Consider the following 13,541-nt stretch of genomic DNA (forward strand, 5'->3'; position numbering starts at 1 on the left):
TTACTCTTTATTTGAAACACGACTTCTGAATAAATTATTTGATATATATATGTTGATGTGTAATGGCACACGAGGTAAATATTACATCCGCCATAGATTGTTTCTTTCATTACTGCTCTATATTTATCCAGCCGGATTGTGATGGCTCGTACTTTGTACAGCATCAGGAAGACACTGTTTTCAAAACACACAAACATTGTCAGCAGTGTTTTACAGTGTCACTTCCATTCTTCTGGAATTATGAGCTCTAAAGTTGCTGTGGTAATGCCTGCAGAACCCATGATATGGTTATATTGTGTTGTCCTTACGTGCCCTTGCAGATATAGGATAAAAGAAAAAAAACATAGTGTCGAATATATTTAACATGAACAGAAGTTCCAAGGAGCTTCAATTGTATTTCGACAAGTTCCTAGGAGCTTCCATTGTATTTCGACAAACATATTTCGACTATTCATTGTGCATTGTTCATCGCTCTGAAGAACAGTTATAACTCCGAATGTAAAAAATGTAAAGAAAGACACGTGAACAGTTTAACCAGTTTTCTTGCATTTGTGTAATTACCAGTTCTAGCGCTACATCATACTAAACAATAATTATATAAGTAGTGTACCACCACTGCTATTCATAACTGAAACAATATTATGAGAGATCATTTATAGGTTATATAGTGGATCCAGGTCGTGGTGCTAAGTTTACTTGTGATTTATCCAAAAACATCCATATGTATTTTGTTTGGTAACTAGGTAATTATTTCTCAACCTACAAAATGTACTTGACAGATTTCAACAAAAAAGTTGGCTGTATATCTAGAAAATCAAGAGCAAACGTAATCCAAATAATGTAGTTTTACCTAGGTCTTTTTGAATTAGATATATGATCTTCACTTCATAACAAGATTCAAAAGTATGATTTGTTTTCTCATTTATCCAAAATTATTATCTTACAGTGTATTTTCATGCATCAATAATTCAATTTTCTAAAAAAAAAAAAATGGTCATTGAGCATTTATTTTAGCACAGTTTTAACAAAATGATTTATAAACTAAGGCAAAATGTATTGAGGCATGACTCATTGCACCAAAAATGAATGAAGCTTGTTAGCCTTTGGTCAAAATTACAAAAATTACCTAGACCAGTAGCAACACTAAGTCTGACAGTAGTAATAAATTATAATGATGTACATTCACACTTATCCTGCCAACCTCCCCCCCCCCCCCAACTCCCCATTTTTCCATATTGCTTAGGTATTATTGTGATTTTATATATTAACTTTCTTACAGATATCTGTTGCAGTTCAATGTGTAAGCCTGTAAAACCAGCACTAGATGAGTAATGATAAAGGGCCATAATAATCATTTATTGCATCAAGCTATGAAATATGTTTATTAACAAACACTTTTGGCTTGATTGCTAATGATCAGCATTGTTACTGGCAGAAATATCTTAGTATCATTGTAAATAACCCACAGATTCTCAGGATTTAAATACAGATTTTCTTCACCAAATTGAATTTTTTTTTTGCCATCATGATTTGTCTGTCGTCGTCCGTCGTGCGTTGTTAACTTTTCACATTTGCGACTTCTTCTCAAGAACCACTTGATGGATTTCAACAAAACTTGGCACAAAGTATCCCTATGGTAAGATGCATCAAGTTTGCGAAAGAAAAGGGTGTGGCTCCAATAGGGGCTACAGGAGGGGGCAAAAAAGGGGTAAAATTAGGTAAATCTTTAAAAAATCTTCTTCTTATGAACCAAGTATCAGATTTTCCTAAAATTCAAAATTAATGATTCTTAGAGCAAGGTCTACAAAGTTTGCGAATTAGAAAAAAATTGGGTCATAAACAGGCCCTCCAGGGGGCACTAAAAAGGGGTCAAAATTCAAAGTTGATGGATTTCAACCAAATTAAGTATTTAGCATCTGTGTAATAAGACACATTTAGTTTGGGAAAAAAAAAAAAGTAATGGCTGCAATAGGGGCCCCAGGTGGGGGTAAAAAAGGAGTAAAATTAGGTAAAGTAAGCTTCTTTAAGTTTACAATAGAAAAAGGTGTGGCCTCAATGGGAGCATATTTAAGGGGCAGAAAGGGGTAGAATTTGTTAAATCTTCGCAAATCTTGTTGTCCTGAACCAAAAGTGTAACTTCATATAGATGATCTTTAGGGAACGGACTGCAAAGTTTGTGAGAATAAAGATAACTGGTCCAAAATTAGCCCTTCTGATATTTGTTACATATTAATCCTTAATAAAAACATGTTGTGTGTTTATGACAACCATATAGATGAGAAAAAATGTGTAGCCAGATATTTCATCAAATCCAGATCTTATTACTCCCTGAACCTTCTATGTTCTGAGCTACATTTATAATATGGTTCAATACCTGTGGTAACACTACATTTCTCAGCCTTGATACATATATATTCCGGTCTCAGAAGTACCACAAGATTTTTTCACATTGTTTTATGTGAGTTTGTTTAGTTGGATGCCTTATTGTATTAGGCAAGGAAAAGATTGTGGATAGACTTGAAATTGTATACTTTAGCTATACATGTATCTACTAAGCTATATTTCAACTTGTAAATGAAAAACGTGATTTGCTTTATATAAATGTGCAGCCCTGGCCTTTGTTTGGCTAAGACATTTTGGACTTCCTCTCAAGAACCACTGGGTGGATCATGTTCGAACTTGGTACAGATGTTTTACACATGGTCCTGCACAAGTGTTGTTACATTTTTGCTACATTTTGAAATCCCCAGATTATTGACATATATTCCTAAGGTGACCGTTAAGGCCCCTTGGGCCTCTTGTCTATTTGTCTTGTCATGATCACGAATCATTGGCACAATTAACACATGTTCAAATTTTTCTTTGGCCTCTGTTTAGTATTGTCTTTTGGGGTCTCTAGTTTTGGTATTTGTCTGGACTTTGAAATCTCTAGGTTCTAAACCTTGTCAAGTCAAGTCTACTTAACCTTGCAATCATGAAAACATACAAGATACAATATTTGATATTGTAAACTCTGCATGGTTATTTCCTGTTGATAGGTTTTGTCAGGTTGTGGGGTGTATGATGGAACTGAAGTCCATGAAGCATCAGCGTAAGTATGGTCATGCTTTGATTTTATCATGGTGGGTTATTCTTATTGCCCATCAGTCCATAGACTGTCCATATATCCTTAAATTATTGTTATGTTTTGTTTTTGAGAATTGCTGGAGTATCATTTTCATATTCCATATGTAGTGTTATCTTGGTCCTTAGTTGTTCATTGTCCCATTTTAAAACTGATCTGAAAAGAAGATGACCACCTGATTTTAACTTTGATAATTTGTTATTTCAAGAGAAGTATTAGATAGATCAATCTCAAATTTCATATGTATGTTCATGTTTGTCCCTAGTTGTGAATGTTTTTAGACTGGTCTGAAAATTAATATGATCAACAGGCAGTCATCTTTGAATTTGATAGCTATAGTTTATTATCACTATTTCTGCTGAAGTGTTTGATGGACAATTCTAAAATTTCATATTTAGATACACCCTACAGGTTCCAAATAGTGCATAATCCATTTTCAGACTGATAGGAAAAACAAGATAGTATGGAATGGATGTTTCCAATATTTCATGTGTATGTTCCCCTTGGTTCCTTGTAGTGCCCCCCCCCCTTTTTTTTTTATTTTGGAACAGATCATAAAACAAAATGCCTGGAAAGTGGCCATTTTGGATATATAATAATGGCTTGTTATTGCTTTTTCTTGGGTAGTACTCAATGGACCTTTCTTAGATTTCATATCTAGGTTCCCCTTGGTCCCTAGTTGTGTCTTTTTGATTTTGGGACTAGTTATAAAAACAAGATGCGAGTTAGAATTTGATATTTTAAGATTGTTATCACTCAGTACTTCCTGACTATACCTCATACATTCATTTGTCTGTGGAGACAATATCACATTCTGAAATTGGATTTGAACTTCAGTCAGTTCTGCTGTACAAAGTTATTGCCTTTTGTGTGCATTTTTGATACCAGAGTTTGATTGGAGCATATCTTTACTGCTAGTTCACTGTACTCAAGGTATACTCATTTACAAGGTAAATGTCATTTTCTTGAAACTGTTCATGTATACATGTTATACAACAATATTTTATTTTCATGTAGAACAAAATAATAGAGACAAATTGAATGTTGGCCATGATAGTGAATACAGGAACAAAATTTTACAGCTTGAAAAGAATCAATTTCATTGACTTTTTCAGAACTTTAGTCCATTTGAGCCGTGGAGGAGCAGAGGTGTCCATGTTTGCTCCAGATGTGGATCAGATGCATGTTATAGACCATACCAAAGGGGAACCAATGGACACCAAGAGGTATGTGCTTTTTAGATATAAACTGAATAGAAAACCGGAGATAAAGGGAATATTTTACTTGGAGTTCCCAGATGATAAAACTTTTATGCTTTTATTACAATATGAAGCAGGATCACTTACCTAGCATGCTATTCATTATTATCAACTTTTTAAAAATTATCGTGATTAAGATTGCTTTTATTCGAACCTTGCATCTACATAAATGTGCATTTGTAGACCTGTCATTGACAAACTTCTCAAAACAAGATATTTCAGTCTTCTCTTTCTAGTAGATTTTTTTTTTATAGAAAATGTGACATTAGTATTAGTAAGAGGTAAGAAGATTTTACAGATAATCAATATGTCTAATACAGGGATTAAAAGCCAGAAGTATTGCTCCTGAATGATAGTGATATACAGAACATGTAACATATAGGGGAGATAGTGATATACAGAACATGTAACATGTAGGGGGGATAATGATATAAAGAACATGTAACGTATAGGGGAGATAGTGATATACAGAACATGTAACATGTAGGGGAGATAATGATATAAAGAACATGTAACATGTAGGGGAGATAATGATATATAGAACATGTAACATGTAGGGGAGATAATGATATATAGTGCATGTAACATGTAGGGGAGATAATGATATATAGAACATGTAACATGTAGGGGAGATAATGATATATAAAACATGTAACATGTAGGGGAGATAATGATATATATTACATGTAACATGTAGGGGAGATAATGATATATAGAACATGTAAAATGTGGGGGAGATAATTATATATTTTACATATAGGGGAGATAATGATATATAGAACATGTAACATGTAGGGGGAGATAATGATATATAGAACATGTAACATGTAGGGGAGATAATGATATATAGAACATGTAACATGTAGGGGAGATAATGATATATAGTACATGTAGGGGAGATAATGATATATAGAACATGTAACATGTAGGGGAGATAATGATATATAGAACATGTAACATGTAGGGGAGATAATGATATATAGAACATGTAACATGTAGGGGAGATAATAATATATAGAACATGTAACATGTAGGGGAGATAATGATATATAGTACATGTAGGGGAGATAATGATATATAGAACATGTAACATGTAGGGGAGATAATGATATATAGAACATGTAACATGTAGGGGAGATAATGATATATAGTACATGTAGGGGAGATAATGATATATAGAACATGTAACATGTAGGGGAGATAATGATATATAGAACATGTAACATGTAGGGGAGATAATGATATATAGAACATGTAGGGGAGATAATGATATATAGAACATGTAACATGTAGGGGAGATAATGATATATAGAACATGTAACATGTAGGGGAGATAATGATATATAGAACATGTAACATGTAGGGGAGATAATGATATATAGAACATGTAGCATGTAGGGGAGATAATGATATATAGAACATGTAACATGTAGGGGAGATAATGATATATAGTACATGTAGGGGAGATAATGATATATAGAACATGTAACATGTAGGGGAGATAATGATATATAGAACATGTAACATGTAGGGGAGAAAATGATATATAAAATATGTAACATGTAGGGGAGATAATGATATATAAAATATGTAACATGTAGGGGAGATAATGATATAAAGAACATGTAACATGTAGGGGAGAAAATGATATATAGAACATGTAACATGTAGGGGAGAAAATGATATATAAAATATGTAACATGTAGGGGAGATAATGATATATAGAACATGTAAAATGTGGGGGAGATAATGATATATAGTACATATAGGGGAGATAATGATATATAGAACATGTAACATGTAGGGGGAGATAATGATATATAAAATATGTAACATGTAGGGGAGATAATGATATATAAAATATGTAACATGTTGGGGAGATAATGATATAAAGAACATGTAACATGTAGGGGAGAAAATGATATATAGAACATGTAAAATGTGGGGGAGATAATGATATATAGTACATATAGGGGAGATAATGATATATAGAACATGTAACATGTAGGGGAGAAAATGATATATAAAATATGTAACATGTAGGGGAGATAATGATATATAAAATATGTAACATGTAGGGGAGATAATGATATAAATAACATGTAACATGTAGGGGAGAAAATGATATATAGAACATGTAACATGTAGGGGAGAAAATTATATATAAAAAATGTAACATGTAGGGGAGATAATGATATATAGAACATGTAAAATGTAGGGGAGATAATGATATATAAAATATGTAACATGTAGGGGAGATAATGATATATAGAACATGTAACATGTAGGGGAGATAATGATATATAGTACATGTAGGGGAGATAATGATATATAGAAGATGTAACATGTAGGGGAGATAATGATATATAGAACATGTAAAATGTAGGGGAGATAATGATATATAAAACATGTAACGTGTAGGGGAGATAATGATATATAGAACATGTAACATGTAGGGGAGATATTGATATATAGAACATGTAACATGTAGGGGAGATATTGATATATAGAACATGTAACATGTAGGGGAGATAATGATTTACAGTAAATGTAACATGTAGGGGAGATATTGATATATAGAACATGTAACATGTAGGGGAGATATTGATATATAGAACATGTAACATGTAGGGGAGATAATGATTTACAGTAAATGTAACATGTAGGGGAGATAATGATATATAGAACATGTAACATGTAGGGGAGATAATGATATATAGAACATGTAACATGTAGGGGAGATAATGATATATAGTACATGTAACATGTACTTGAATTAAGGGAAATAATATTTCCATTAATTAGAACATCTCTTTCCATCAGAAATGTACTGGTAGAATCTGCAAGAATAGCCAGAGGGAAAATTGATGCTTTATCAAACTTAGATTCCTCCAAATTTGATGCTGTCATCCTACCTGGTGGATTTGGAGCTGCCAAAAATTTGTGAGCTGTACTCTTTGTTATTTCTTATCTAATATATCTAAATTTTACAAGTGTACGAAATTTATGAGATTCCAATGTAAATCTTGTCAGTTTTGTACTCTCATTAAAAGAATGGAAAATCAGGCTGTATAATAAGACTTCAACATACACATAAGATCAAATAAAAATTCTTACAAAAGCTGCCTCTGTCAACACTATGAAGTGAATTGATCAAAATCAAAGGTGAGATTTAAGCCACATGACAAAATGCAGAGGGCAAAGCTGAAGGTCCCTTGTAATCTTTTATAGGTCATTTCTTTCATCATTGTGCGCCATGTGCTGTTGACGATCTGCCATGCATAAACTTTTCATTCAAATGACTTCTTTTCAATAACAAGAAGGCTCAGGGTACTGATAATTGGGCCTGTAGCATGATGGGATGAAGGACTACAAACTTTGTGAATATAAATGACCTTGATGTACTTTCATGGTCACAGGGGTCAAATATGTCAAAATCTTTAAACAACTTCTTCTCAATAACAAAATGGCCCATGGTGCTGGTATTGAGTCTGTAGCATGATAAGATGAAGGAATACAAACTATGTTAACATGAATGACATATTATACCTGCTTGTAAGGTCAAAGGTGTCAAATATTTTTAAACAACATCTCCTAGATAACCAAAAGGCACATGGAGCTTACATTTGGACTGTAGCATGCTGGAATAAATGGTTTTTAAATTTTGTTAATATGAATGACCTTGACCTACTTTCAATGTTACAAGAGGCAAATATGTTAAAATCTTTAAAGAACTTCTCAATAACCAAAAGGCCAAGAGTCTTGATATTGAGCCTGTAGTTTGCTTTTTTTAACAAGCAATATGTCCGAAGTAATGGAATTTGTGTTGTGCATGTATAAAAACTATGCATGTTTACAGAAAATGTCTTTAGGAACAAACCAATGTCTTCTATGTAAAGTTGTAGTGTATTTTAGCAGTTCATTTTAGGCCTATTTGGTCTCTTTCATGTTTAGGTCTTTAAAGTCAGATGACCCCTAAATCCCACTGGCCTCTTGTTGTTAACATTATAATGAAACAGTTGAATGAATTTCAATGCTTATAATCATTTGATTAAGGGTCAATGGTCAGGGTGAAATTTTCTAGTTTTTGTTAGAAAAATATTTTGTTTTTATATTAGGAAATAGAGATGACCAAAATCAAATGAGGAATAATTGAGTGCCAAATGTTAGTATCTTTATATCAAATGAAAAAGGTTTAATCAAGTAATAATTAATATCTTTAAGTCATTAGAAGGAAATTGTTGAAGAATCACTTGTTCTAAACCTCAAGGTTTTCAAGACAAGTATCAAGCTGTAGTATAAAAAAATCACGAAATAACTCAGCATATTTACTTAAATAAAGAGAGGCATAATTTTCATTACAGTTCTTGCATATGTTATGTTCCATTTCATAGGTGTACATTTGCAGTAGATGGAGCTGGTGGTATGAAGGTTGAGAAGGATGTTCAAAGAGTTATAGCAGACTTCCACAAGGAGAGCAAACCCATTGGGTATGATGAAAAACATTTCAAATTTGTCAGGTCTGGTAAAATGAAGTAGTTTAGATAAAGCCCAGTAAGTAATATTTGTATCTGGTAATGCTTCATGTGGTAATGCCCCTGTCCTGACTGTATGATGGAAGTGCAGGTTTATGTTTCAGACTGTGTTGTATCGCCCCTGTCCTGGCTGTATGATGGAAGTGCAGGTTTATGTTTCAGACTGTGTTGTATCGCCCCTGTCCTGGCTGTATGATGGAAGTGCAGGTTTATGTTTCAGACTGTGTTGTATCGCCCCTGTCCTGGCTGTATGATGGAAGTGCAGGTTTATGTTTCAGACTGTGTTGTATCGCCCCTGTCCTGGCTGTATGATGGAAGTGCAGGTTTATGTTTCAGACTGTGTTGTATCGCCCCTGTCCTGGCTGTATGATGGAAGTGCAGGTTTATGTTTCAGACTGTGTTGTATCGCCCCTGTCCTGGCTGTATGATGGAAGTGCAGGTTTATGTTTCAGACTGTGTTGTATCGCCCTTGTCCTGGCTGTATGATGGAAGTGCAGGTTTATGTTTTAGACTGTGTTGTACCTGACTGTATGATGGAAGTGCAGGTTTATGTTTCAGACTGTGTTGTATCGCCCCTGTCCTGGCTGTATGGTGGAAGTGCAGGTTTATGTTTCAGACTGTGTTGTATCGCCCCTGTCCTGGCTGTATGATGGAAGTGCAGGTTTATGTTTCAGACTGTGTTGTATCGCCCCTGTCCTGGCTGTATGATGGAAGTGCAGGTTTATGTTTCAGACTGTGTTGTATCGCCCTTGTCCTGGCTGTATGATGGAAGTGGACTGTGTTGTATGACTGTATGATGGAAGTGCAGGTTTATGTTTCAGACTGTGTTGTATCGCCCCTGTCCTGGCTGTATGATGGAAGTGCAGGTTTATGTTTCAGACTGTGTTGTTTCAGATCGCCCCTGTCCTGGCTGTATGATGGAAGTGCAGGTTTATGTTTCAGACTGTGTTGTATCGCCCCTGTCCTGACTGTATGATGGAAGTGCAGGTTTATGTTTCAGACTGTGTTGTAGCCCCTGTCCTGGCTGTATGGTGGAAGTGCAGGTTTATGTTTCAGACTGTGTTGTATCGCCCCTGTCCTGGCTGTATGATGGAAGTGCAGATTTATGTTTCAGACTGTGTTGTATCGCCCCTGTCCTGACTGTATGGTGGAAGTGCAGGTTTATGTTTCAGACTGTGTTGTATCGCCCCTGTCCTGGCTGTATGGTGGAAGTGCAGGTTTATGTTTCAGACTGTGTGGAAGTGCAGGTTTATGTTTCAGACTGTGTTGTATCGCCCCTTTCCTGACTGTATGATGGAAGTGCAGGTTGATGTTTCAGACTGTGTTGTATCGCCCCCTGTCCTGGCTGTATGATGGAAGTGCAGGTTTATGTTTCAGACTGTGTTGTACCTGACTGTATGATGGAAGTGCAGGTTTATGTTTCAGACTGTGTTGTATCGCCCCTGTCCTGGCTGTATGATGGAAGTGCAGGTTTATGTTTCAGACTGTGTTGTACCTGGCTGTATGATGGAAGTGCAGGTTTATGTTTCAGACTGTGTTGTATCGCCCCTGTCCTGGCTGTATGATGGAAGTGCAGGTTTATGTTTCAGACTGTGTTGTATCGCCCCTGTCCTGGCTGTATGATGGAAGTGCAGGTTTATGTTTCAGACTGTGTTGTACCTGACTGTATGATGGAAGTGCAGGTTTATGTTTCAGACTGTGTTGTATCGCCCCCTGTCCTGGCTGTATGGTGGAAGTGCAGGTTTATGTTTCAGACTGTGTTGTATCGCCCCTGTCCTGACTGTATGGTGGAAGTGCAGGTTTATGTTTCAGACTGTGTTGTATCGCCCCTTTCCTGACTGTATGATGGAAGTGCAGGTTGATGTTTCAGACTGTGTTGTATCGCCCCCTGTCCTGGCTGTATGATGGAAGTGCAGGTTTATGTTTCAGACTGTGTTGTACCTGAGTGTATGTTGGAAGTTCAGGTTTATGTTTCAGAATGTGTTGTCGCCCCCTGCCCTGGCTGTATGGTGGAAGTGCAGGTTTATGTTTCAGACTGTGTTGTATCGCCCCTGTCCTGGCTGTATGATGGAAGTGCAGGTTTATGTTTCAGACTGTGTTGTATCGCCCCTGTCCTGACTGTATGGTGGAAGTGCAGGTTTATGTTTCAGACTGTGTTGTATCGCCCCTGTCCTGGCTGTATGGTGGAAGTGCAGGTTTATGTTTCAGACTGTGTTGTATCGCCCCTGTCCTGACTGTATGATGGAAGTGCAGGTTTATGTTTCAGACTGTGTTGTATTGCCCCCTGTCCTGGCTGTATGATGGAAGTGCAGGTTTATGTTTTAGACTGTGTGGTATCACCCCTGTCCTGGCTGTATGATGGAAGTGTAGGTTTATGTTTCAGACTGTGTTGTATCGCCCCTGTCCTGGCTGTATGATGGAAGTGCAGATTTATGTTTCAGACTGTGTTGTATCGCCCCTGTCCTGACTGTATGGTGGAAGTGCAGGTTTATGTTTCAGACTGTGTTGTATCGCCCCTGTCCTGGCTGTATGGTGGAAGTGCAGGTTTATGTTTCAGACTGTGTTGTATCGCCCCTGTCCTGACTGTATGGTGGAAGTGCAGGTTTATGTTTCAGACTGTGTTGTATCGCCCCTGTCCTGACTGTATGATGGAAGTGCAGGTTAATGTTTCAGACTGTGTTGTATCGCCCCCTGTCCTGGCTGTATGATGGAAGTGCAGGTTTATGTTTCAGACTGTGTTGTACCTGACTGTATGATGGAAGTGCAGGTTTATGTTTCAGACTGTGTTGTATCGCCCCTGTCCTGACTGTATGATGGAAGTGCAGGTTTATGTTTCAGACTGTGTTGTATTGCCCCCTGTCCTGGCTGTATGATGGAAGTGCAGGTTTATGTCTTAGACTGTGTGGTATCGCCCCTGTCCTGGCTGTATGATGGAAGTGTAGGTTTATGTTTCAGACTGTGTTGTATCGTCCCTGTCCTGACTGTATGATGGAAGTGCAGGTTTATGTTTTTGACTGTGTTGTATCACCCCTGTCCTGGCTGTATGATGGAAGTGCAGGTTTATGTTTCAGACTGTGTTGTACCTGACTGTATGGTGGAAGTGCAGGTTTATGTTTCAGACTGTTGTATCGCCCCTGTCCTGATTGTATGATGGAAGTGCAGGTTTATGTTTCAGACTGTGTTGTATCGCTCCTGTCCTGGCAGCAAAGCTGGTGCCAGGTTGTGAAGTGACTGTAGGATCAGATCAGGAGGAAGGAGGGCGTTGGCCGTATGCAGGAACAGCTGGTGCTATAGACTCGATGGGATCCAAACACATCAAGAAAAATGTCACTGTATCCTTTTACTGTACTGTACCAACTGTGGTAGTTGTTTTTTTTTTAACATTGGTAGTCCTGATTTGAATAAGGCCCAACAGCCATGTATGTAACAGTTTGTGGTCAGTGTTATAACATTTCCTTCTTAATACACAGGAATTTTAAAATGTTTAAATATTCAGCTCTTAAAATTGATTGATCAAGATTTTACTTTACCACTTTCCAATAACTAATTGTTATTCACTGACCCAGTGTTCCAATGGAAGCCTTGAGAAAAATCAAATGTCTGCATCATAGTGTTTGTATATCTGATGTTTTATCCCTCAAAATGGGAAGATCTTTCATGATAGTGTGGTACAAATAAATATGTTGTACCTATTCATCAGCAGTATTGGTGACCCTCATACTTTATGATCACTCTAGCGATTTTCCCTTAACTCTAACCAGGATTTTCATGTGGATGAGAAGAATAAGATAGTAACTACACCAGCCTTCATGTGTGAAACCGGTCTCCATGAAATTTTTGATGGTATCGGGAAAATGGTAGAAAATGTTCTATCTTTGGCCAACACTAAAAGCAAAATATAGAAGAGGCATGCATGTAAATTAAGATCAACGTTGGGAGTATAAACACATCTACCTAGAGACAATGCACTAGACATCAATATGTGGTGCACAAAACTATCCTTTATATTACTACATTGTGTAATCTTGTCCAGAGAAAAAGGATTTAAAAATCAACCGGCATTGGTCCTTCTTCTGCACTCTCAGTCACAACCAGCTGGAATATTGGGTTGGACAGTTGGACTACATGTAGCTGTATTACTAACAAGACTGTACTGTCTTATGATTTTGTGTAACAACATTTCACAACTTGTATTTGACACAGGTTTAGCTAACAAAGATAGAATCATGCCTTACAATATACTTCAGTTTTACAATTTTTTCCTTATACTGCTATCATACTACTAAACTTTAACAACTTTTATATTGAGATGTACACAAGATCTGATGTTTTTCAGATGTCCATGAAAAACTTAAGAAATGAAGGAATGTTGAATATGCTAGTGTATACAATAATTAATAAAGTTGTGGTGGAGATTGATCATTGTTTGGTATACTTTGCAATACATCAAAAACATTTTCTCTGTACAAGAGTTTATTTCATTTATTTCATACAGTAATTTAGTTTTATATAAAGTCAACTAAGTAAAAGATTAATTGTTGTATAAACATGAAGTACTTTTAATGGTGATATATATATATATCACCTCATTAGAATCAATGCCCCACCCCCCAATCCCCAGGT

General features: G+C 36.3%; 1 protein-coding gene across 1 annotated transcript; it reads left to right on the forward strand.

Moving 5' to 3' along the window:
- The first annotated feature begins 126 nt into the window (after positions 1–126).
- Positions 127–13,337, forward strand: LOC132563867 (glutamine amidotransferase-like class 1 domain-containing protein 3, mitochondrial). The gene is made up of 7 exons (XM_060228624.1): positions 127–261; positions 3,039–3,091; positions 4,240–4,350; positions 7,207–7,326; positions 8,778–8,873; positions 12,094–12,250; positions 12,680–13,337. Exons 1-7 carry the CDS (start codon positions 142–144, stop codon positions 12,818–12,820), a joined length of 798 nt encoding a protein of 265 aa, XP_060084607.1. The 5' UTR covers positions 127–141; the 3' UTR covers positions 12,821–13,337.
- Positions 13,338–13,541: the final 204 nt, after the last annotated feature.

This window comes from Ylistrum balloti, unplaced genomic scaffold (genome assembly GCF_031769215.1).
Source record: "Ylistrum balloti isolate Yb309-2 unplaced genomic scaffold, AGI_CSIRO_Ybal_v1 Utg371890, whole genome shotgun sequence".
NCBI classification, from domain to species: Eukaryota; Metazoa; Mollusca; class Bivalvia; order Pectinida; family Pectinidae; genus Ylistrum; species Ylistrum balloti.